The sequence below is a fragment of the Aspergillus aculeatus genome (assembly GCF_001890905.1).
Source record: "Aspergillus aculeatus ATCC 16872 unplaced genomic scaffold ASPACscaffold_23, whole genome shotgun sequence".
NCBI classification, from domain to species: Eukaryota; Fungi; Ascomycota; class Eurotiomycetes; order Eurotiales; family Aspergillaceae; genus Aspergillus; species Aspergillus aculeatus.
The window spans coordinates 290,510-316,136 of record NW_017962998.1 but is presented as its reverse complement, the minus strand read 5'-3'; the positions used below and the strand labels follow the sequence as shown (position 1 = coordinate 316,136).

General features: G+C 50.8%; 3 protein-coding genes across 3 annotated transcripts; 2 read left to right on the top strand and 1 right to left on the bottom strand.

The window, feature by feature from the left end:
• Window positions 1–183: 183 nt before the first annotated feature.
• ASPACDRAFT_82379 (uncharacterized protein) lies at window positions 184–1,224 on the bottom strand. Its single transcript, XM_020206079.1, has 2 exons — window positions 922–1,224; window positions 184–835 (listed from the first exon to the last, which is right to left on the bottom strand). The coding sequence occupies exons 1-2, from the start codon at window positions 1,184–1,186 to the stop codon at window positions 249–251; spliced, it is 852 nt and encodes a 283-aa protein (XP_020051276.1). The 5' UTR covers window positions 1,187–1,224; the 3' UTR covers window positions 184–248.
• An 814-nt stretch (window positions 1,225–2,038) lies between these two features.
• On the top strand, window positions 2,039–18,680 carry ASPACDRAFT_1860611 (uncharacterized protein; the record flags this gene model as incomplete). The annotated part of the gene is made up of 7 exons (XM_020197758.1): window positions 2,039–2,939; window positions 2,997–3,310; window positions 3,371–11,445; window positions 11,495–12,194; window positions 12,244–13,010; window positions 13,061–16,515; window positions 16,565–18,680. The coding sequence occupies 7 exons, from the start codon at window positions 2,039–2,041 to the stop codon at window positions 18,664–18,666; spliced, it is 16,314 nt and encodes a 5,437-aa protein (XP_020051275.1). The 3' UTR covers window positions 18,667–18,680.
• Window positions 18,681–21,304: 2,624 nt separating this feature from the next.
• ASPACDRAFT_1892125 (ankyrin repeat domain-containing protein) lies at window positions 21,305–24,166 on the top strand (the record flags this gene model as incomplete). Its single annotated transcript, XM_020198653.1, has 5 exons — window positions 21,305–21,692; window positions 21,791–22,521; window positions 22,662–23,324; window positions 23,394–23,832; window positions 23,901–24,166. 5 exons carry the CDS (start codon window positions 21,305–21,307, stop codon window positions 24,164–24,166), a joined length of 2,487 nt encoding a protein of 828 aa, XP_020051274.1.
• Between the last annotated feature and the right edge of the window lie 1,461 nt (window positions 24,167–25,627).

The window sequence follows — 25,627 nt, the reverse complement described above, 5'->3', positions numbered from 1 at the left end:
CTTATCAGACATTATCAAGACCGCAGAAGCTACGCAGGCATACACGCTAGTTAGGGTTGGGCGTTAGTCAAACGGCCGGGGGTCGAGCCGTCAGCCGCTATTGAGTAGGCGTATTGAATCACGTACCGATTTATCTAATACATACGTTACATTACATACTGATAATCCTGCCAAGCGGAATGTCGCAATCTCATTCTAAAGGATAGAAGCTAAAACAAACAAAAGCGCATGCTATCTTTCCGACATCATCACGACCAGAAAATCAATGTCGGCTTCTCCTGCGCATTGACCGCCGGTAATAGCCCCATGAAACTACTGAACGCCAGACGCGGTCGGTTGGAGCCCTGGGTCACCGGGAAGACTTGGTGCATGTTGCGGGTGTTGAAGATACACAGCTGGCCGACCTCAGGCTGGATTATCGCGTGCTTCGTCCCCGCTACCACGCTCGCATGATATCCATACGAGTTGGGGTCGCGGAAGGCCAGCGCCTCTTCCGTCCAAGGTTGGTCATGGATCACTGTGTGCCCGCCGTGCACCGGTGTCAGATAGAGGTTGAACACCGCCTGATGTGAGATCCGGTTGATGATCCAGTCCTCCGTCAAAGAGTCATACGGAGACCAATCGCAATGTACCGGGGTGGACTCGTTGATAGCCCGGTAGATACCCGCAAAGTATCGCCGGCCGGGGCCTTCCTGCGCCACCATCACATCGTAGTCGGGGAGGAGGGAGGCAATGGCGTTGAAAACTTTCTGCCACAGGTTCAGGCCTGTATGGCTGGCTAGCTCTTCGTGAAGACCCGAAATCTTCTGCACTTCGGCGAAATAGCGTGCTTTCTCTAAGAACGGGATCGAAACAGATTAGCATGTCTCACTCCATGTCCAGAATTACCTAAAGGAGGAAGGGTCCGACCCTACTACATACCATCAGATCGGTGTTGAAAGTCCTCCGCTGATTGCGCCTGGAATTCAAACTGGGCCAGACCCACTTTCTGAACCTCAGGGCCAGCAATATGCGAGTAAGGAATCAATTTCTTCGTCAAGACGGCCTCGAAGCGCTCTGATGTTTCTTGCGAGATAAAGCCCCGTTCGGAGATGAGCGGGGTGTTGCCCAAAAGAACATCGAGGAAGCTCTGGCGGCTAAGAGAAGCAGCCTTGGTTGTCTTCCACTGGGATATGCGCGGAGGCATCTTTGCCTGCACAGGCTTGAAGTCGCGGTAGGCATCATTATAGATGACTGGCAAAGGGGACGAAGAAGACGTAATGGTCTCAGTAGAGGACGTAATAAAGCGAGACCCAAGTCTCTTGGGAACAGATGGTAGTCTTGTAGAGAGCATGATGAAGGGAATGTAAAGTAAGCAGCTGACAAGGGAGATAAGGAAGGAGAATCACGTCTGGCAGTGGAAGAAGAATGAAAAGTTTGGGTGACCTGGAATTGGGGTAAAGGATATAGGACCCTGCCTCGGCCACGAAATGATCATACCACGCTCCGCGGTATCGGAATGAACACCACAAGTTCCGTCTGGTGATGAGGGGAAGTGGAAGATAGGGATGCTCTCGTTTAGGATGAAGCACGACCGCCACTAGTCTTGCAACCAGATATCGAAGGATTTTGCAGGCTTGAAGCCGTAATTTGGCCCCATGCTGGACCCGCCCTTCCCCAATACTCGACCCCCTACAAACTCCGAGGCTGAGGTTGACGCTATTGTCGAGTATAGAGGACGATAATTGATGATAAGTCTTGCGCTGAAAGATATGACTCTTCAGAATTGGCAATCATGGACGATGACCAGGAGTTCCTGTCCGGGACCGGCGTGGCGAATGCTCTTGACCATACCATCTCGTTGTTCCCTGTAGATTGCGCTAGGGCTTGAGACAGTATATGAAGAACTGGAGACCTTCAAGGTTCGAGAGACATCCTGATCGTTAGACATTTCTCTTCTGTATCCTCAGAGTCACATCTCCTCTCCGAGTCAGTTGACTTGTTTCTCTTTTTCTCTTTGTATCACCTACCATATCATTAACACAATAACAACCTGACCATGTTCCCTCAACTACCAACTCTAGAGTCAGAGGAGACGGTGGCGTCTATTCTTTCAGATGCCTTCGCGTCAAATTTGGGCGGTGTAGCCATTGACTGGGAGCACGAAGAACAAATCACCTACGAGCAATTACGTGGCAAGGTGCAGAAACTTGCCCGGAGGCTTCGGCCTCTAGCACCTCCTGGAACCTCAGTCGTGGTGTGTTTACCTCGATCGATTGCGCAAATTGTCAGTATCGCTACAGTCCAATGGCTCGGAGCCGTTTACGTGCCCCTGGACCCTACTATTCCTCAAAGTAGACTGGATGGCTTGTTGAAGCGACTGCAAAAGCCTGTCATCTTGGCGAATCAAGACTTTCTTCGTCGCTATTCCGACCCCCAACTGATCGATGGGACATACTTCAATGTCGAGCAATGTCTGACCGATGATGAAGAGCATGCCGTGCAAAACAGTAGCCAACCTATTGCTACCCGTGAGCCAGACGATCTGGCGATTATCCTTTTCACATCGGGAAGTACGGGTGAGCCCAAAGGCGTGAAGCTCTCAAACCGCAATATTATTGAGCCCATTCGCTACTTGAGCTGCCAACAGGATATCAGCACCCATTCTCGAATCCTTCAGTTTGCCGGCCCAGCGTTCGACGTGCATATGCTGGACATATTCTGTGGCCTTTTCAATGCTGCGACTTTGTGCTTGGTCACGAAAGATAAGCTTCTTTCCCGGTTGGCCTTCTGGATCAATCAGATGGAAGCGAATATGATCCATCTCACTCCAAGCATGTTGTCAATGCTGCGCCCTGAGGATGTTCCCGGAATTCGCTACATGCTGTCCAGTGGAGAATCGATCACTCAGGAGATCATTGACACGTGGGCCGCTTCCGCCGTTCTCCTTAATCTTTATGGTGCGTATGACACATAAGAGAAGATAGTTCGCGATGCTAACATACCTTTCACATTAGGGCCCTGCGAAGCCTCCTCCATAGTCGGCTCGCGGCTGCTACCGGGTGATTCGGCGAGTATCATCGGCAAGGCTACCCCATTCTCGAAGATCATTGTTCTACGAGAGGATGGGCAACCTGCCGGTCCAGGGGAGTCTGGTGAGATCTATTGTACCGGAAAGACCATCTTCCTGGGATACCTTGGGAGTGAGATCACGACGCGATCGAAATTCCGTGCGCAGGGCCCTGGTCTTCCTGATCTATTTGGCACAGGAGATGTTGGTATAGTGACCGAAGATGGAAGTCTAAAACTTTTGGGCCGAGTTGATACTCAGGTAGGACTGAGAAAGAATAGTTTCCGGGAACGAGAACTGGCTAACAACTGTTGTGTATAGGTCAAAATTAATGGACAACGCGTCGAGTTACAGGAGATTGACCATGCGTTGACTACTATCGCTGCCAAAGCAGTCACAAGGTGGAGAAAGGATCCAGGGGGACAGATTCGACTGCATTCCTTCGTTACTGAGTCATCTGCTTTCTGCTATCCGTCCGATCCTTGTGAGCTGCTCACTCATGGCCAGGAATTTATCGACCGTCTCTCGGGAGTCTGTCGTGCCACGCTGCCTTCGTACATGGTTCCCGAGCTTATCCCGGTAAGTGCAATTCCCCTGAATGCGAGTGAAAAGATTGATCAGAAGCGTCTCGACCTTTTGCTCGAGTCTCATCTACAGTCAGCCAGTGGCATCCTTGAGCTAGATGCCACGACCGGAAATACTACCACCGAGCAGCTCATAGCCAAGATAATCAGTGAGCAGTTGAACCGCCCTGTTCGGTCTGCTCGGAGCAATTTACTCTCCATGGGACTTTCTTCACTTGATGCCATGGCTGTATTGAAGCACATCTACCTCGAGTTTGCTGTGTCTCTTTCTCTACACAACTTTCTTCAAAGCCCGACTGTAGAGCAGGTTGCCAGAATGGTCGATGAGCAGCCAGAAACGAGGACGGCAGAGCTTTCCCCTCAGCCTCCAAAGGAAGACACATTTATTCACGATGATGAGGCGATCACATCTCCATCTCAGGATCGGATATTTGCAGCCGACAAATTGCTAGCTAATAGCGCATACAACTGCAACTTTGTCCTGCGTCTTCCCTCTATGGACCTGGATGTGGAGCGCCTGCGCCGGGCTGTCTTTCAAGTCTATTCCCGGCATGACGTTCTTCATTCGACATATCATGAAGTTGATTCTGATAGCAAGGAAGCGGGCGCTAATACATTACCCCTTGTGAGGCAAAGAGTGTGGCCGGTCGCTGATCTTCCACTACAGTGGACAGTGGTCGGCCCTAAGGATTTGGAGATAATCAGCGTGCAACAGAAGAAGTCCGTGCTTGAGAGCTCTATGAACCGCATCGCAACGGACGCGGAAGTTCTGTTTGACCTGAGCCAAGAATCATCCCTGAGAGTCACAGTCTATGAACTGGGGTCCCAGCAGTGGATTGTCCACTTCAACATCCATCATATCGCGATGGATGAATGGTCATTCCATATTCTCACGAGAGAGATTGAGGATTTCTATTCATCCGAGCGATCTTTGGACCCACATTCATCCCCAGCAGTGCAATACAGCGAGTTTGCCAAGTGGCAGCGCTCCACTTTGCTACAGCAAGAATACGACAATCACCTCCACTGGTGGGAGGAACGAATCGGCGATGAAATGGCGTCACTACGCCCTGAAGACCTCGCTCCCTTGCATCCACATGTCCCTTCCTTGTCAGTCGAAGAACGTGAGAAGAGCCAGTTGTTTATGCACGATCTCGACTCTGACATGTTCCGAAGATTTCAGAAACAAATCTGTGCTGGATCCACCGCCTTCGTGGGATGGCTTGCGTTGTTTCAACTCCTTATGGCGCGCGTGAGTCGCAAGAACGAATTTCTGTTGGCGGTGCCAGCGACTGAGCGCGGCGTCAGCGCTAAGTTCATTGACGTTGTGGGTTTCTGTCTGAACACTGTTCTGATCCCCTCTACGGTTGCACCAAACGACACTTTCAGGACCCTTTTGGCCCGGACACAAGAGACCTTCCACTCCTGTATCTCTCACTCCGTACCTTACGAAGACGTGGTCACCAATCTAGCAGCAAAGAGACCGACCGGTCGTTCCAGCCTCCAGCTAAATGTGATGTTCGTGCTTCATGATCTCCGAGCAAACCCTGGAAAGGCCTCTGATGCCAATTCATTTCTGGAATCAGCGAATTACATCCAACTCCCAACCAAGGGGGCCGACTTCCCTCTGATTGTTCACATCGATCCAAACTACAGTCCCCCTCGTCTAATTTTGCAACACCGATTTGATGCCTTCCGTGCATCCTTCATCCAGACCCTGGGTCGTGGCTTTGCATCGTTACTCCAAGATGTCGTTCAATCTGGCCTTGAGGCACCTCTGGTACAGATGAATCAGATCTCGCCGCAGGATGCACGAACCCTCGATAGTTGGGCTGTGGCTCCAAAAATACCCGAACGAATCCGCCGTGCTTGGATTGAAAGTAATGGGCTCACATTAGTGGACCTGTTCCATGAGGTCGTGGAGAGATATCCCAGGGAACTGGCGGTTGAAGACTTGACCGGGGAGAAGCTCACTTATGAGCAGCTGTATGCTCGTTCAGCTATGCTTTCTCGGTTCATTACGAGAACTCACAGCATTTCTGATCAAGTTGTGGTCATTGCCATGGATAAGTCCCCAAGATTGGTAATCAGCGTCCTCGCGGTCCTGCTATCAGGAGCTACGTTTCTTATGATCGACCCGACTCACAAGGGTATCCTGAACGAGAGCAAAGTGTCTGTAAGCAACGCATCGCTCATTATCACTGACTCCGGGAGTTACTCCGCTGTCAATCAGATCCCGAGGCCCGCCAATATCGCGATCTTGCGGTTTGAGGAGACTAGCTGGGCAAACGAGTCGACGAAGACCATTCAGCCATCAATTCCGGTATCCTCAGGGGCGTGGCTTTGCTTTACCTCCGGGTCAACCGGTAATCCCAAGTGCTTCTCGATCCCGCATAGCTCCGCAGCAGCTTGCTTGATGGGTCTGATTGACTATTTTCACCATGGACCGGGTACAAGAATGCCACTACTGAGCAATGTTGTTTTCGATGTCAGCATCTCAAGCATGCTCAGCCCTCTTCTCTCCGGAGGAACTCTCTGTCTTGCGCCCTCCGAGAGCTTTGTTACCGATCTTGAGATTACGTTACAGGCATTAGCAGTCACCCATATGGAAGCTACCCCGAGTGTGGTTGCCACGCTTTCTGGACCTTCCGCCCTGCCTTCTCTCCAGTCTCTATCCCTCGGAGGAGAGCCTCCGGTGAGGGAAGTGACTAAGACGTGGATGGACAAGGTTGATGTGTATAACATATACTGTCCTGCGGAATGTACCATCATTGGATTTATCCATCGTTTCGAGCCTAGCGATGATCCCGAGGGTATGATGCGCAATATTGGCCGAATGACTCCGCCAGTGCGCTCCATGATCCTCGACGCAAACAAACTCCCTGTCCTGCCTGGGGCTGTTGGGTATTTGCACATTGGCTCATATTTGGATGGTAAACTAGGGCAACTGAGCACAGGCTACCTGGCGCCTCAATCGGCCAACTCGAAATTCTCCCAGGATTCTCGTGTGGGGCGAATCTACAACAGCGGTGACTTGGCGTACTATGATGAGGATGGAAACGTGCATCTCATCGGTCGCGAGGACGATCAAGTAAAGCTCCATGGTATTCGGTTCGATCTGAGCGATGTCGAAGCTACTGCCGATGCGGTCTTGCCTCCTGGAGGGAAGTGTATTGCTGTGATTGCTGGTCAGCCCGATAAGACGCTTGTGGCGTTTGTGCATCATCCTCACTGCGCGCCCGAACCGAAATCCACACACTGGGCATCGAAGATTTCCCCCGCTACAACCCCTTTCCTTCTGCACCTCCGCTCCGAACTTGAGAACAGACTGCATGATGTGATGATTCCGCGATATTGGATTCCAATTTCGTGGATCCCCCAAGGCAACACAGGCAAGGTCGATCGGAAATTGCTACAGACATGGTTCGAGGAGACCGCCGCTTCTGACCTCGACACTGTCCGACCATACGCAAGTCTTAAAACCCGTTCAGATCCTGATGATAATAGCTGGAAGGCGGCACTGGAGTCGTTCGACTCTCACGCCATGGGAAAGGCACTTCGCAGTGCTTGGCAACAGACGTTGGGCCTGGCTGACCACCAAGTCTCTCTTCAAGAATCATTCTTCCACTCGGGTGGAGATAGTATATCCGCCATTCGCTTTTGTTCTCGGGCCAGGACTAGAGGAATCCAAGGATGTACTGTTGGCCAGCTCTACAAAACTAGCTCGCTGTCAACGTTGCTCACGGCCCTCGAGACCGTGCAGAAACGAAGCACAGAAACCGAATCAAATGTTACTGTCTCACAGGATAGTTTCACGGGTTACAAGCTTCTTGCATCTCGAGATCAGTCGGCGGACCTAAAGCGAGACATTCAACAGGCGATAGCAAATACCACATGGCAAGAGACCCATATGGAGGGTGTCTGGCCCATCCGCGAGATTCAGAAAGCCATGCTCTTGCAATCTAGCTCCCAGAATGGCCGCTACGTTGTCCAGGTGATGCTGACGCTGTCCGGATCTTTGGATTTCCAGAGACTGCGCAATGCCTGGCGATTATTACAGGAGGCCCACCCCAGTTTGCGAACCACCTTCATTCCTGTGTACAGCGCTGATACGGTTGAGTACTTTGCCCTGATCGTGAAGGCTTTAACAGACTACAGCAATTTCCATCCTCATGTACTAGATCTCCCCTCGGGGAGCCAATTTGAAGAGTGGTTGGAAGCTGATCGCCACCGAGGCTTCACATTTGGAGAGCTTTTCCATCGCCTAACTGTTTTCCAATCTTCCCCGGAGACCCATCACCTGGTCCTCACTATCCATCACGCGATCAATGATGGATGGTCCCTGGGAATTATGTGGAAGGACCTATCGGAGGCCTATGGCATTGGCAGCCTATGTGCTCGTCCCTCCCCCGCTCGATTTCTGGCCATGGATCTGTCACGCGATCCAAGATCTTCTTTGGATTACTGGACATCCTATCTTGATGGTTTCGAGCCGTTTGAAGTTCGCCCACATGCACTACAAAGCCTCCAAGCCTCAGGTGAACCGGCCATGAAGACCAAGAGGCTGATTGTCAGTATTACACCGGAACAGATTTCGGATTACGCCAAAGCGCACAGGGTCACTGGTGCCACCGTTCTCGAGGCCGTGACTGCGATATTTCTTGCCCGGGTGACCGGTCGATCCGACCTTGCTTTCGGAATCACTACCAGTGGCCGAAACGCTGCGGTGGAGGGCATCGATGAGATGGTTGGCCTGTTTATCAACACCCTCCCCGTCCGTCTTGACCTTGATCAACATGCAACGATGTCTTCGCTTCTCCAGCATTTGGCCCAAGACTTTGCTTCCGCCATTCCCCACGAGCATGTCGCTCTCTCTCAGATATTTGCCAAGGCCCAGGGATCAAAAGGTCCATTTGATACAGTGCTTGTTTACGAGAACTTTGATACCAACCACGAGCAGCAATTCGATGAGAGTCTTAACTTGTCGGAGATCGACGGGCGTGAATTCTCCGAATTCCCGCTCATGATCATTGTTGAGCATACCTTGAAAGGCACACAAATTGTATTCAAATGGACCAATAATCTCCTGCGGGTTGAAGAGGCGGAATCTTGGCTGTCCCAGTTTGCCTCCCTGCTTTCTGAAGTCATTCAGTTACCTGATGGCGAGCAGAAGCTTGAGAGATTGGGCAGGGCGACGGACTATCGCGAGTTCGAACAAGTGAAGTCTTTGTATAATGCCCACAGAATATCTATTCGGGAGCATGCGACAGAAGATACATTAAATGCTCTCTTCAAAAAGAGCGTTGTTCAGCATGGAGAGAATATCGCCCTTCACTCTTTGACGGAATCTGTTTCCTTCCATGAGCTAGACGAGAGGTCGGAGAAGGTTGCATTCAACCTTATCCGCGAGAATGTCCGTCCAGGCGATGTGGTGCCAATTGTCTTCTCCAGATGTCCCGATATGATCGTTGCTATGCTGGGTGTCCTGAAAGTGGGCGCCGCATATTGCCCATTGGACCCCAAGGCACCCTTGCTCCGTTTGCACAGACTAATATCGAAAGTCAAAGGACGGATAATCGTCCTTAATCGAGACATTCTCTCCTCTGAAACGGTCCAGCACATCCAGGCAATGGGTCTGAAGGTAGCCTTCATTGAGACACTCACAAAGAATGGTGCAGCATCCACAGGCAACCCTTCCCTACCCGGGGTGAGTCCCAATGATAGTTGTTATGTTCTCTTCACCTCTGGAACGACCGGAGAGCCTAAAGGCTGCATTCTGTCCCACCGTGCTGTATCAAATGCTGTTCGAGAGACCGCTCGTATTTACAACACTGGAGCCGGAACTCGAATGTTGCTGTTTGCGAACTACATCTTCGATGCTTCTGTGATCGACATCTATGGATGCTTGTCCACAGGCGCTACACTGTGTTTTGCGTCTGAGGATGACTTGAGATCGGATCTGAATGAGGTCGTGGCCCGATTCTCGATCACTTCTCTTCACTTGACACCCAGCGTGATGCGATTCCTTGACCCCGACCGCTGCATCACACTCCAGACACTTGTGTCTGGTGGTGAGAAGCTTTCCACCACCCTCCGCGAAACATGGGCCGCTCGAGTACGACTTTTCGACGGCTACGGTCCCACTGAGTCCGCAGTGCAGGTGTCTGCCACCCAAGTTGTCAACCACGGCGACATTTCCACGATTCAACATATCATTCCTGGTAACTTCGTGTTGCTCCTGGATCAACATGGGCTTGTTCCTCGTGTCGGACAGGTCGGTGAAATTTGCATCGCGGGCAAGCAACTATTCGACGGATATGTTGGAGAGCCTGATCTTACTGCGCAAGCGATGACGACGATGCCCGGGCTGGACCAAAACCTCTCACTTTACCGCACAGGGGACCTGGGAGTGTATACTCCCGACATGAATATCCGCATACTCGGGCGAAAAGATAGTCAAGTGAAGATATCTGGGCAGAGAATCGAAGTGCAGGAAGTGGAGAACGTCGTCATCACTGCGCCAGGTGTGTTGAGCGCTGGGGTGGCGGTTTGGCGGAATCAATTGATAGCAGTCGTCCAGCCAAAGGAATCGGCAGAGGCAGTATTGAGCGATACCACCTGGAGATCGTTCTGCGAGGCAAGATTGCCAGCCCAGCTTGTTCCGACCCACTTCCTCTATGGCACAGTGCCTCTCAACACCAGCAGAAAGGTTGATCGGAGACAGCTGGCTCAACTGGTGAAGTCTAAGATGGAAGGCGTATCTACGGCCGGCTGTTCCCGCGAGCAGGAAGCGCAGACGAAGGCTGAAGCCTATATTCTGAAGGTAATCAGCGATTTGCTTGGCACTCAAGTCATTGATGCAGAAGCATCGTTTGCATCGATCGGTCTCAGCTCTCTTCCCCTAATGGAGCTTCGTGCCATCGTGTCGCATCACTTTTGTCGAGAGTTATCGTTCTCCGAACTCAACTCGGCTGGAAACGCTCGACGTCTGGCAGCTCGACTAGACTGCGCAACACCGATCCCCGCCTTGTCCAAAAGTGTACCTCTGCATCAAGATGATCAGGTCGAGGCACTCTCGACCCAGCGTCGGATGTGGCTGGCCCAGCAACGACTCCAGGACGAAACCTACAACGTCTGCAGTCTGCTGACTCTCAAGGATGTCTCTGCCTCTCGAATGGCCGAGGCCATACGCTATGTCGTCCACCACATTGATGCCTTCCGGCTGACGTTCACGTGGAACAGTGACAAGAACGGTCTCCAACAGGCGTTCAAGTCTGAGTCAACGGTTCCCGTGGAGCTTGTTGCAATGGAGGATCTCACAGAAATCAAGAAGACGAGTTGCCAGTATGCGCAGCGATGCTGGGACCTGGAGAATGGCCCCATGGCTCAGTTCGTCGTATTTGATCGTGGCGCGGAGAACGTTGCAATCTTTTACAACATCCACCACATCCTTGTGGACGAATGGACAACACAGCAGATGCTGGAGACGATTCTGGATGTCTATGTCAACCGGTCGTCAGCACACAAATTTGGATCAACTGTCAAGTATGCAGGTCTGATATCGCAGTATGGTCCTGGCAGTCCACTTTACGACAAATGCATGGCAGATCTGTTAAAACATTTGGATGATATTCCTCCTTTCGATACCACGAATTGGCCCGCCCCACCCGTGCAGGCTGCTGCTCGAGAGTCTGCCAACATCGTTAACTTTGTGCCATCGTCTGAGTTTGAAGAATTCAAACGGACTTGCTCGAGACATGGCATCTCGTGGTTTTCTGCTTCACTGGGTCTCTTCCAACTCCTTCTCCATCGGTATGTTTTATATCAGTGATGTATTTGTAGCTACTAATTTCTGGTGCAGGTACACTTCGACGCAAGAGCTGGGAGTCCTCATTCCGGTATCGATGCGTGGCGCATTGGCATCAAGTGGTGACGTTTTTGGCAACATGGTAAATACAGCCCTCGTCCGCTCGGTCCGTGAGGGCGCGAAAACGTTGCGACAGTTCCTCGAACAGACCGCTGCATCCGTCAACTTTGCAATTGATACAGTCGTCGTTCCATTCGAAGACGTTCTCGCTCAGCTCAAGACCACGGTCAGCGAGCACTCGGTCGTCTTTGTTGCCCAAGAGCAAGGTGCTTCCGTTGCTACCAACACTATTGTGGACATCACCAGGGAGACGTTCAATTCACGTCCGGTGGCATTTGACTTGCAACTGACTCTCACCAGCAGTAAAGATGGTACTGTGCTAGATTTTCAGTATGATCGCTCCAAGTTCGAGGCGTCTTACATGCAAGAGGTTGCGATGGGATATGCCCAGCTATTACGATCTGCATTTTCACTCTGTGACACTCCTTTGAAGGACATTGACCTCTGCACCCCTGAGCAGCGGGATATGATGGAGGCATTTGCCAACTTCTCTACCGTCAAACCACCGTGTCGCGATGCCTTGCTCCACGAGCTTTTCGAGGAGACTTCTGCCAGACAGCCTGATTCCATTGCTGTAGATCATTGGGATGGTGAGCAACATACTTTGACAACATATCAGGAGCTGGATGCCAAGGTAAAACTTTCCCATGGTAATTTCCAGCCATTTAAGCTAACATTAACAGGCTGCCACTCTCGCGAGGCTGCTGCAAGCAGAGTACGGCGTTCAGGTGGGTGATATTGTCCCCATTTTCGTGGACCAGGGAACTATCTACGTGATATCAGTGTTGGCGGTGTTGAAGACCGGTGCAACCTTTACCCCGATGGCTCAGGATGGAACATGGCCAGCCGACAGGGTGACAGGCATCGTCACTGAATGTTCAGCCAAGGTGGTGATTGCCGACATAGAGACCCCTGAAGATCTGCCCTGTCCGACTCTGCCGATTCAATCGGTTGACTTCTCTGTCGAAGAGACGGCCCCCATCGTTTGTGAGGCCACTCCGGACACGATCTCTTACATTCTGTGGACATCGGGCACGACTGGAGCTCCCAAGGGTGTCATGATTCCTCATTCCTCCGCCGTGACTTATTTCCGGGAGGCTGCTGCCCACTTGTTCCAGGGTACGGCTGCAGATCGCACTTTTCAGTTTGCAAGCCCGGTTTTTGATGCCAGCATGGAGGATCTGTTCCACACCTTTGTCGAGGGGGGAACGCTGTGTACGGCTCCCAGGCAGCTGCTTCTGTCTGATCTGCACAACGTCTTCCGCGCTCTCCGTCCCACCGCTGCAGACCTTACTCCAACTGTTATCTCGCTACTTGAACCCTTTGTTGGCTGCTTCCGCGTTCTGGTGACTGCAGGTGAGCCGCAGAATGAAAAGGTGCGCGCGGACTGGACCAAGTCGCCAACTCGGCTGATCAATGCCTGTGGCCCGGCCGAAAATACCGTAGGATCGTAAGTAGAATTGCTCCTTCTGATGCTCAAATTGCTGAACAATCTTTTAGCTACTTCGGACCCGTGACTCCGACAAGCAATATCCGGTCCATCGGTCACCCGTTTGCCTCGGTGGTGGCCTTCATTTTCGATGCCTTCGGCAAGCTCTGCCCCCGACACGCCATTGGCACCATTTGGCTCGGTGGTTCCCAGCTGTTCAAGGCCTATCTCAACAAACCGGAACTCACTGCCCGCGTTTTCATCAATCATCCTAAATATGGTAGACTCTGGAACTCCGGCGATGTGGCCTACTACGACTCCGAGGGTCACATTATCCACTGCGGTCGTGGAGACGACCAGGTCAAAATTCGCGGTCAACGGCTGGAGCTGAGCGGCATCAACTCGATGATCGAGGAGAGTGACTTTGTGCGCCGCGCATTAGTGATGAAGGATAAGGAGAAGCTGGTCGCATTTGTGGTTTGGGCGGATGAACCCGAACGGCCGGCCACGGAACTCATCGCTGAAACACTCAATCCCAATGAGCACGTCAGGCTTAAGGCTCTCAGAGAGTCTATGAAGGCCAAGGCGTCATCTGCCATGATCCCATCTATCTGGATCCAGGTCAATAAGGTTCCCCTCCGTCAAAGTGGTAAGGCAGACCACAGACTTCTGCGATCCCTCATCACCCACCAAGAGACTCCGGAGGACGAGTCAGGCAAACCCCCCGTTACACCGGTGGAACACGTACTCCACGACTCCTGCTGCCGCACCCTTGGATTGCGCGCCGTGGGAATGGAGCGGAATGTCTTCGAACTCGGCATGGACTCGTTCTTGGTGATGAGGTTCCTGTCGGAAATTCGCAACCACCTCCCCCAGTGTCGTCTGACCCTCCGCCATGTTGCTGAAGTCCCAACTTTGGAAGGACTAGCTGCTGGGTTAGAATCTCCCGATGTCAACCAGCAATTACCGGTACGCCTGGAATTGCCAGCTGTGTCCAGGTTCGATCGTGGATCTACAGCCCTGGCGCCGGCTAGCTCGATTCAGACCCGGTTTTACTGTGCCCAGGCCCTTCTGGCTGACGCCACCTACAATGTGCCCTCGTTTTATAAGCTTGACGGCCTACTCCCAGACGCAGTTGAATCGGCCATCGTGTCTATTCTGAACGAGCATGCCATTTTCCGTACCACGTTTGTCTCTGACGGCGACGCATTGCGACAGAAACTTCATACTACCTCTCAAGTAGAGGTCCAGCGATGTGATCTTGTCTCCTTGGATGGGAATGATGCAATGCACCGTATGCGGGATATGTGTATCAAGGATGCTGCAACCGTGTTTGATTTGGAAGAGGGGCCACTGGGCCGTGTGATTCTCTTCCTGCTCCCAGGAGAGTCTAGCTTTCTGTTTCTCAATTTCCACCACATCATCATCGATGAGCAGTCCATGCGACAACTTGTGCACGAGGTCGCTCGACGCGCAGGTCGGATTGACGCAACACCTGTGGTAACCACCAATGGGAGACCGCAGTATGCTGACTTTGCGGAGCAAGAACAGAAGCTCCTCCAGAACTCAGATATGCAAGCCGAGTCGAAAGACTTCTGGCAGGAGTATCTGTCGAATTTCACTCCGCTGAACATTCCGCCCTTCCATGTCGGATCGGGCAAGCCGCAGCGTGCCATGTGCCACTACGACTTTACCTTGCCCCAAGAGAGCCTCAGTTGGGTCCGCAAGCAGGGGCTCACCAACTTTTCTGCTTTCCTCTCTCTATACATGATCCTGCTGCGACGGGTCTGGAACCTAGCCGATGCCACGGTTACAATCCCTGCCTCGCAAAGAGCCGACCAAGTTCCCACCGACATGTATGGGTGCTTCATCAACACTGTCCCGGTGCGTGCGCAACTGTCGGGAGATTGTCTACTTGGACCGTTCCTCAAGTCGATGTCTACGAATCTGTTCCGGGTGTTGCAAAAGTCATACCTTCCCTACGACCAAATACTGGACGCAGCTAAGATTGGCACCCATGATTTGCCTCTGATGTTTGTTTACCATGAGGCCTCTAAGGATGTCTTCGATGGGTTGGTTGACGCACACAACCTGCTTCGGGAGACAGACAGTGAGACCTCCGGACAGTCTAAGTTCCCCGTGACCTTCTCTGTGACCCTCGGTGAGCAGAAGGCGCTCTGGAATGTCAGTATCAATGTGGAGTACGACATGAGCAGGATCCAGAGGAAATCAGTCGATATACTGTGCGAGCATTTTGAGAGCTTGCTTCATGCGGTGAGCCAGTCCTCAGTCGATGATATTTTGATTGGTAACTTGGATATTCTCACGCCGGGAGAGAAACAACTTGTGGAAATTCAACAGCGAACAATTGACGCGGTCAATCGAGAGAGAGCAGCTCCCAAATTTGTTCACCAGCTCGTGCGTGATCAAGCTGCGCAATTTCCCGACCAGATCGCCTGCGATTTCGAGGGTAAAGAAACAGTGACATATCGAGAACTTTGGAACAAGGTGGAGCACATTTCCGCCGGGTTGATCCCTTTCAGACAGGGAGTCGACAACAAGGTCGGTATCTTCATGGATGCCGGGATTGATCGCATTGCCTCCATTCTAGCTGTCCTCAATTGCGGGATGGCATGGGTACCTCTTGAACTGAGCCTTCCTGTCACTCGACTCGTCACGATCGTGGAGGACTGTCAGCCCCAAGTGATCTTGACAACACAGACCTTGGAAAGCGATCATAACACGGTCTTGCAGGAGCTACACAAGGCCACTGCTCATCGGGTTCCTCTGTCCATTCTCCCCTCAGCCATGTCCACTACCGAAGCGCCTACTGTTGTCACTGGCAACCTTCAACCAAGCGATCTTGCCTACATTTTATATACCAGCGGATCTACCGGCAAGCCCAAGGGGGTTCAAGTAGAGCATTTTCCTCTGCTCAACGCGACTCTGGCCTTCCGTGCCTTGTATAAGTGTGGGCGGGACAGCCGCTTCTTGCAATTTGTTCCGTGGACTTTCGATATTTCGATCATGGATGTCTTCGCATCCTTGACAACCGGTGCCACTCTGTGCCTGGGTGGTAAAGAGTTCCTCCTATCCAACTTCCACTCTATTTTGTCTCAGATGCAAATCACTCATATCTTGATATCGCCAACAATGATGAGCCTTCTCACTCCGGAGGAAGCTCCGGCCTTGAAGGTTTTGTCCAGTAGTGGTGAATCAATGACAGCCAAGGTCCGTGATGTCTGGGCCGACCGAGTCACCGTCCTCAATGCTTTCGGACCCACCGAGACCTGTATCTACAGTCTTGTGTCGCGTGTGCGTCGCGACTTGGAGCCCAACAATATCGGAACACCGACCAGAGGCAACACGGCGTTTATTGTCAATGAAGAGCTCGGGTTGTGTCCAGTTGGAACAATCGGACAGTTGGCGATCGGAGGAGTTCAGCTTTCTCGTGGATATCTCAATCGCCCCGAAGCAAACCGTGCCTTCGTGGATCACCCTCTCTTGGGACGTGTTTATCTAACCGGTATGTATCTCCTCTATATTCCAGCCTGCATTAACTTGACAAGTGCTAGGCGACTACGCTATCAGAAATCACGATCAATCTATCACCTACCTGGGCCGCATGGATACTCAGACCAAAATCCATGGCCAGCGCGTCGAGCTCGAGGAGATTTCCAACACTGCTCTCTCAAATCCTGCGATGCATAATGCACTTGCGATGGTTGTCACCCGCGGCAACACAAGCCATCTGGCACTTCTATTCGAACCCAGTGGACATGGGTCTGCCGTGAGACAGACTGACATGCAAGCTCTCGATGCTAGGGACTTCCAGAGCACTGTCTCGGAAGTTCACTCGAAGCTCCTCTCCACCCTGCCCCGCTACGCTGTGCCAAGCCTGTGCATTCCCGTCTCATTCTTGGCCATGAATGTAAACGGGAAGACGGACAGAAAGCAGGCCACTGTTCTTGTAGCCGACCTAAGTGATACTCAACTGTTGTCGTACAGTATTGAAGCCCATGAGCAAGGAGCAAATCTGCCGCTGGAGACCGAGCAGGAGTTCCTGATTGCTGACGCGATGCGTCAGATCTTGAAAGCCCGGGATATTTTTGCGAACAGCAACTTCTTTGCCATGGGCGGCACTTCCATCTCTGCCATTCGTCTTTGCTCAATTCTAAGACGATCTGGGTTCACCCTCATTGTCAACCACGTCTACGCGCATCCGACAGTAACCGAGCTTGCCGCCAACGTCAGGTACAAGTCTCCTGTGACCATGGTTTCAGACAACAAACTCACCAGCTGGGGTAACATCCATCCGATTCCGATCATGGACTGGTACATCGATCAGCAGAAGGTCAATCCCAACTGGAACAATCAGGCTCACCTGCTCCGAATGGCTCGCTCGGTAACTTTCACTGACACGGTGAAAGCGTGGCAAGGCATCACCGAGATTCATCCTTCTCTGCGCATTCGATGTAATTCCACTCTGGCGCCGCCCAGGCTATACATTCCCATCCATCCATCGTCCCGGGATTATGCCGTGATCCGTCACTCCGTGCCCTCAGAGGAAGCGATGGAATCGATTATCCGACAAGCACAGGCTTCACTGGACATTACCAAGGGACCCGTTTCTGCTTTGGCATGGATCGAGACGCCATCAGCAACCTACTGTCTCATTGTAATCCACCATCTCGCTGTCGACATTGTCTCATGGCAGATCATATTCGACGACCTCGAACAAATTCTCTCTGGAGAATCGATCTTGCCCGAAGGCGATTCATTCCGTCGCTGGTCTCTGCAAGTACGCGAGAGACAGAAGGGGGCTCTCCCCCGGGCCTTAGATACTGCCAAGTGTGAAGAGTCACAACATGAGAACCATCTCATCGTACCCGCCTTTGCCTCACGGCGCCACCGGAACATCCAATCCACTGTTGCGATCGTCGAAACAAGTCTCGCCGCGGATCTGACCCAGCTCTGCCTAACTGATGCCAACAAGATGCACAGGACCGAGCCGGTTGAGCTCCTCCTCGCGGGACTGGCCCTCGCCCTCTACCGCTGGCGACAGATCAGCCGGTTCGAGCTGACGCTCGAATCGCACGGCCGCGAGCTCCAAAACGAGGCGCTCGACCTGTCGCGAACCGTGGGATGGTTCACATATCTCTACAACGCGGTTTTCGCAATCCCTCCAAGCAGCGAGACCGACGGCGGTAGTGACAGCGAGGGCACGCACGGCAGCGACACTCACAGTGACAGCGACAGCAACAGTGGGCGCAGCAGTAGCAGTACCCGCGACAAGGCAGGCCTTATTCCTGCTCTAGTGTCGGGCACCAAGGCGACGCGTCGCACGGCCTCCCAGGGCACAGACTTTGCCGTCTCGACCGATTCGAGCGCGGCCGATACCCCAATCCTCATGTTTAATTACGCCGGCGCGTACCACACAGGTAACACGGGTGGGCTTTTTGACGCGGTCAACCTGCTAGCGGTGGAGACGTCTATGGAGGACCCCCGGAACATCCGGCCGTCGGTGCTGGACTTCAACTGCGGTGCGAAGGACGGCGTGATGGATTTGAGTATCTTGTACAGTCAGGCAATGCACGCTGAGGAGGATGTGCACGCGTTGTTGATGATGTGGAGAGAGGCTGTAGAGGAAATTGTTGAGGAGTGTACTAGTTACTGAGAGGAAAGGTGGTCTTGATGAAGGTCAGGTTGGGAGTACTGCTCCATTTTACTTTGATTCATGTCGAGGAAAATCTATCCTATTTCAATCAGTAAGGAAAGCTGATGTGTAGTGCGTTTAGTCACTTTGTTTTGTTGACAATATTTTCATCTCTATGCTTCCTTCTTACTTCCTGTTTTCGAATATTGTAACGAGATACCATGAACTCAGGTAAACGGAGACTGCTGATGATAGCAGGACGTACGTGTGAAGAAATGCAGACGGGAGAGAAAAAAGACGAATGGGGAGTCTCATATTCTCTTTCATAAAAGCGGTCCCTAGAGATGCACGTAGGCTTCTATTCGGTAGCCCTCCACGGATGGGTAATTGGCACTTGAAGGATCATGTCGGGATCCGGGAGATACTGCATGAAGTGCCTGTAGAGTAGAAGGAGATGCCTTGAAGGACAATGAAGGGTACTTAATTAATAAGCAGCTTCGGTGAGCGGAGACAAAGAGCCTCTCCAAGGCTGGCATGATTAATTGCCCAACCTGCGTTACCTGACTGCTTGATACGAACAGTCGAATTTGTTTGACTTTTCCCGGAGGCCATCGAAGTATTATAGTCTACTATAATAAGAACAATTCTAATCATAATTCTATCGCATTTCCGGCTTTTTAATAAACAGCAAGACTATCAGTCCGTATACAATTTAAGGTCTTGGGGATGGGCTGTTCTAAATATTTTTTTATATTATTGGTAGTTGGATTGTCTGAGTTCTCAAGGTGGGCAACGCGCTTGGTCAATCGCCTCGGATTACATGGGCTGGATTACTCAGAAACGCCGACAGTAACTAGTTAACTAGTTAAATTTCCAAAAAAAAAAAATGAATCATAGATGAATATCATTAACTTCTTTCTATAACTAAAAATGTGCTTTTTTTGTATGGAGTACAGAGGTGCCGGTTCGCTTCGTTTACCGATACGTTAATACAAATCAGTAGACGCGGTCTTGAGGGTGCTGTTGTATATATCATTAATTCTCTCCACCGGCTACAGAAACAAGAGGGGGTTTCCTCTCTAGACATGCGAAGCAGCTATTCTTCTGTTCTTTCTTACCTCTCGAAAACCATACTTGCCTTCTTTCATCTCCCTCACCGCCTGTGCAGCCTTCGGATCCTTCTTTTGCAAGAACTTCTCAAACGAGTCTATCATCGCGTCCTGAAGCGCATTCTGCTCCCGTCACTCTTGTATCTGACTTGGCACTGTGTGAATAGATTCGCTGTAACTTTCATATATCTTTATATAGAAACTGCTGATACCCCGCATCATATTAATCTCGGCAGTAAACTAGATTTCATATATAGTTCGCTGTCAGTATTAGCTTTTCTCTTTAGATAGTTCTTTATTTCCGAGACTAAGCAGTTAGAAATTAAGAACCTTAATAAGCAGTTCGCTATTTTCGAGCTGCCGGATGTTAAGAACCCGACGAAGGGGGCCCCGGCCGTGATCACTGAACTTTCCCGAAGAGAGGGACATGCACAGGCGTAAAGAATACGAATTTTAGGCTGCCAACTCTCGACCAAAATCTTGTTGCTGATAGTCCTGGCTTATTGCGTCTACGAATCAGATCAAGTGTGGCCGTGTCCAGGTCCATGTCATTCCCTTGTATAGACCCGCGGAAAACAAATGCCACCGACGGCATCTGCCAGGTTCGAAATATGAATATGTCGGATGTGTCAAGCTTTCAACCCTCTCAGAGTCCTGATCGCTACAATTAGTATCTCCTTATTCACTACTACTTTCCACGGCATCCAGGCGACTCATTGCTTAAGACGCGACCGTGAGAGCTTCTTGGCCCTGATTTCGCTTGTATATGTATAAGTATCAGACACATGTGGATGCGATCGGGTAGAATCAACCTGTGAAGAGCTTTGTATTCAACAAACTTTGCTGCACTGGGCTATTGATCACTGTTATGAGATACAATCCATGATCCATCGAGATATTCTCCCTTTGCGCCTCAGGCACCACCGTCCCAGCTCCATGTTCAGATCACGTGCTGTGTCATCTCCCGCCCGCCTTCAAGAACAAGTTCCCGAAAAGGTAACACTCCCCCCCCCATACCACAATCAACCGTACAACCCCTACTTCGACCACCACAAACATAAGAAGTACAAAGAGAAGAATAAACATAGGATTTTAACCCGCTCACCTTGACACCCGCGACAGCCAACTCCTGTACCATCACTTTCTGCCTACGCGGGAAACCAAGCCACTGAACGGTCATGTGACCAGCCCCTTCAGCCAGAGAGCAAGTTGTTATGTCGTGAGCTCGAAATTCCTGTCTGCGAATAAGAAAGGCAGGAAGCAAGTGGCACTAACTATATTCAGAGGCACAAGGAGAACTAGTTTTCCATTCGAATGTCTCCCCACGAGAAGCAAGCTCTGAGATTGAGGCCCGCATTATAAGGTCGATTGAGAAAGACGAACCTCGAACGCTAAAAGTGTTGCTTCGAGAAAACCACCCTATCTTCAAAGCTATATGAAAATACCAATTTCTAAGATTGGGGCAGGATGAAGTTTCGGAGAGCGTGACGCCTTTGATGGTTGCATCTGGCCACGGTCACTACACAATTGTGAAGCTAATCTTGAGTTGAATGGCTCGTGTTTCATCGCAGAATGAGCCCGCGGCAGACCTCGCTGCTGTTACGAGCAGTGGCAACACAGCATTACACTTTGCTTCCATGTGGGGAAATCGTGCAGTTATCGAACTTCTTCTGGAGGCAGACAGTACCCTCTGCCAAGCAAAGAACAATAGTGGAGAAACGCCTTTACTTGTGGCTTGCATGAAAGGCAATTCGGCTGCTGTGCAGATACTGCTGGACTCGGGCTCTGATCCCACAATTGTCGATTATAAAGGTCATATGGCGATCCACCGTGCAACATGGCAGGGTAACCTTGACAATGTTAAGGCTCTCGTGAAAACGAATCCCCATCAACTGGAAGAAAGAAATATCTTCGGTCAGACTGCTTTGATCAATGCATGTCAAGCAGGCCACCTATCTCTTGTCCAATATTTTTGGATGAAACCAATGCCAGCCCCACTGCTCGTAACAACGCGGGTGGAACGGCACTTTATCTAGCTTCATGGGGTGGCAACGTCCAGATTGTCGAATTACTTCCAGAAAAAGGGTCACAAGACCTAGAAACACCCAATGATCAGGGAAAGACACCGCTTCTTATTGCCTCTCCACGTGGTCATTTTCACGTTTCTCAGCTCCTCAGTGGAAAAAATGCCAATTGTCATGTTGTGGAAACTGGGAATAACGATACTGCACTTCATCTAGCTGTGTGGGGCGGCAATCTTCAGATTGTTCAGATCCTTCTAAAAAAAGGGGTAGACCATGAAAGAAGGAACGGCCATGGAAAAACACATCTTCTGATTGCTTCTCGTGGTGGTTATTTTCCTATTGTTGCGTATTTACTTAACGAAGGTGCCAATTCTGAGGTTGCGGATACCGAGAATGGCGATACTGCACTCCATTTAGCTGCATGGGGCGGCAGCCTTGAGGTCGTTCAGATCCTTCTCAGAAAATGTTCAAAAGACCTTGACAAGCAGAAAAACGGGGGAGCAACGCCCCTTCTCAATGCCTGTGCATGTGGCCATTCTCTCATTGTTAGTTTCTTACTTGGAGAAAGTGCGAACTCAAGTGTTGTTGACGATCAAGGGGACACCGCTCTTCATCTTGCTGCCGCAAGCGGAGTTATTGAAAGCGTTGAAATTCTCGTCAATAACAACAAAGAATCAATCAATAAGCAAAATAAGGATGGTGGAACTCCTCTTCTTGTGGCCGGCTCTTCTGGGTCGTTTAAAGTAATTAGATATCTACGCAATCACAACCAGAATATACATGTCACCGATCTTTGGGAGAGAACATTATACACAAGATCATCAATGACTCTCAATGCGATCTGCTGAAGTGATTTCTGGATCAAAAAGTAGCCATTAAGTAGAACAATGATGGAAGAACACCATTTCATTTGGCATGCTACAGCAACAAGATCGAAGCTGTTGACATACTCCTCGACTCCTTTGTGGGGAACCCAAAGAAGCGAACAGAAATCATCAACGCAAAAGATGATTGGGGGGATACCGCCCTGGCCGATGCTGCCAGCGATAAGATATTTTCTATTGTCCTTCAATTGCTGAGGGATGACGGATACTTTCCCCAGGCTCCGTCTTCCTGTCCTGTGGAAGAGGTATATTTTTCCGATGCGGATGAGCGCGAAACAGTCGGCGACTTGCTCCTTTCGGAGATGGAAACAATGAAAGAGAGACACGATAACAATCCCAAACTTAGTGAAGCTTCTGATGGTAAAGTCGATATTGACAGATATTTGACGGCTGTCTGCTATTGGGCGTTGTTGAATGGATGCTCAAAATTAGTCAAAGCTTGTGTGGAGAGAGCAAGTAAGAGAGGTGATGACTTCAGGCTCGACAGGGGAGGTACCACATGGTCACACGTCGCTGCTATGAGCCGTTTATCTTTGGACCGAAGCGTCATTCTCTTCGATCTAATGTCGCCCTCTCTTGGAGAAGCGGAGAAGGCTCTATGCTCGGACAAGCAAGGCATCACTCCACTGCATGTGGCAGTTACGCACGCGAACTACGAATTGGTGGAGAAATTTTTCGAATAACTGAGATCGAAGGGGCAACCTTGTCTTTTCAATGCTATTTTCCAGCAGACAACGGATAACGCGCGTGATACGCCCATTTCGCTGGCGGCAATGGGCAAAACCACAAAGCACCGAGACATCCAGAATTCGCTGTGGGGGAAAATCGAAGAAGAGGCCGAAAGGTGTCGAATTTTCTCCACGCCCGACTTGAACAGTAATGCAGAGCTTCTTCTCGAGCTAGCAGCGCGCTTTAATACCAAAAATAATGAGAGACTATTGAAGAGGCTTTTGCAAATGAAATTGGGTGCACCGGAGAAAGACAATGTCCTTGAATTGGCCATTCAGCTCCAGTACCCCAAGGTTGTTTGGTGGCTCCTCTCAAATGGCGCCTACCTCAATGAACGAGACATCAAGAAGGGCTTTTCGATTTTTGACTCTAGGAATTGGAACGACAAGAAAGATCACCAGACTAGAATGCTTTTGGAAAACCCCCCTCCCTTCACAAAAGGTAAGCCTGTTCTTTCCATTTTCATATACGACAATCCTCCGCTCTCTGAATGCTGATTTCTTCCGAAGTTTTGGTCTCTCTTGGCACATCCGGATTCTTCTCTTTGATTGCGTTCAACCCTAAGTGGTTCAAGTACAACAAGTCCACGTGGGGTACGAGCGCAGCGAACAACAAAGGGGGGCAGGAGGGTGATGACGGAAAGAATGTTCCGGACAAAGGGCAAGTGGAAGCTCCTCAAAGAGCACCCATAAAGGAGGATACTGGGCGGCGCAGCCTTCAGAAGCGTACGAGGAGAGGGGGACATAGTTCTGAAGACATTGCGAATATGGCATAGAGACGATGCTCATCTCAAATGTGTCCGGCAGTGTTTGACCAATGAGATTCGGCCGTCTTAGTTGACTCAGCTGTCTATTAAAGCTGTTGGATGGTACGATAATCCAGACTGCCTCAGAACGATACCTGAACAGGAAGCGGTAGATGGTTGGCGACAGCAGTTAGAATAGTGGGATCAGAACCACTTGTAACTGAAGGCACCTGACTATGTACTATGTAGATGCAGACAAAATGAGGTAAATTGTGACAAGGGTAATAGAAGAGGGGTAAAGACAGACAGCAACCACATTCCTAGCTATGGCTAAAAAAGACAAAACATACAACAGAAGGGATTCGCTGGTGGTCACCCACCCAACTACTAACCTCCCGGCGTGTGGCTTGAGTACGGCTGAGCGGACGGGAAGCCCTATTTTCCACACCCTGTGGTCGTATGTGCTCAGAGTCACTTTACTTGCGTTTATATAGAGCATACAATTTGGAAGTTTATCAGTTCGCATCTCATGAACCTGCCTGCTATTGTAAGCAATCATCATTTGGCAGACAACAGAAACTCTGAATCCTCGCCGAGAGTCAGTCGCGCCTGGGATTACTAGTCGTCATCGCAATTTACAGGATATATTTGTGGCGCAAAGCAGCAGACGCGGCCTCGGAGCTGCAGAAGTATATGTAATGGACCTTCTCCACAGGCCATAGGAACGTGGGAGGGGGTCCCTAAAGACGTGCGAAAGCAGCCAACCTACTGCTTTTCTCTTACCTCTCAAAAACCATACTTCCCTTGTTTCATCTCCCTCACCGCCCGCGCAGCCTTGGGATCTTTCTCCTGCAACAACTTTTCAAAGGAGTCAATCATCGAGTCCTTGAGCATGTTCTGCTTCCGCCACTCTTGGATTTGACTGGGCACCACAGCCCCCGTATACACTTTTTGGAGTTCTCCGTTGCCAGCGGCCACAGGTCCCACAGCTGCGCCGACTGCATCACCGACATCGCATACTGTTCACTCCAGACCAGGTTCCCGAGAATTGGCATCTGCCCGGTATAGCCAGGTGACACTGCCTCGGGAATGAGTGACGGCACGAACTCTGCGTCGACGGCGAGGAGATGGGGGCGGAAGTCCGTGAGGATTGTATCCTGGTCTTTTCTGATGTAGGAGCTCGCACTCCATGGGTCGAGCATAAGAAAGCTTGGTTAGTTTAGCAGCGGGTGTTGTGCCAAGGTTACGAAAGTGGTTGCGTGATGCCCGTGGTTCGGGTCAATAGGCTTTCCTTAGGATCGATCGAAAGACATGAGTAGGGAACAAATTAGAAGTGGGACAAACCTTCGTACAGCCTCATCCTTAGGATCGATGCTCAATTCTTTGCAATCGAACCATTGGAGTTTCAATAGGGGCTTCACATCCTCCAAGCCCAGATCGCCGGTTCCCCACGCGGCCACTTGCTCGTCCACCCTTGCTTTTAACAACCTC

What these genes read in the sequence shown, in the direction of transcription:
- ASPACDRAFT_82379 (XM_020206079.1), bottom strand. Translation starts at nt 1,186, where the DNA reads ATGCCTCCGCGCATATCCCAGTGGAAGACAACCAAGGCTGCTTCTCTT. An exon ending in CTTTCAACACCGATCTGATG is followed by an intron (nt 836 to 921) that starts GTATGTAGTAGG and finishes TCCCGTTCTTAG; the next exon opens with AGAAAGCACGCTATTTCGCC.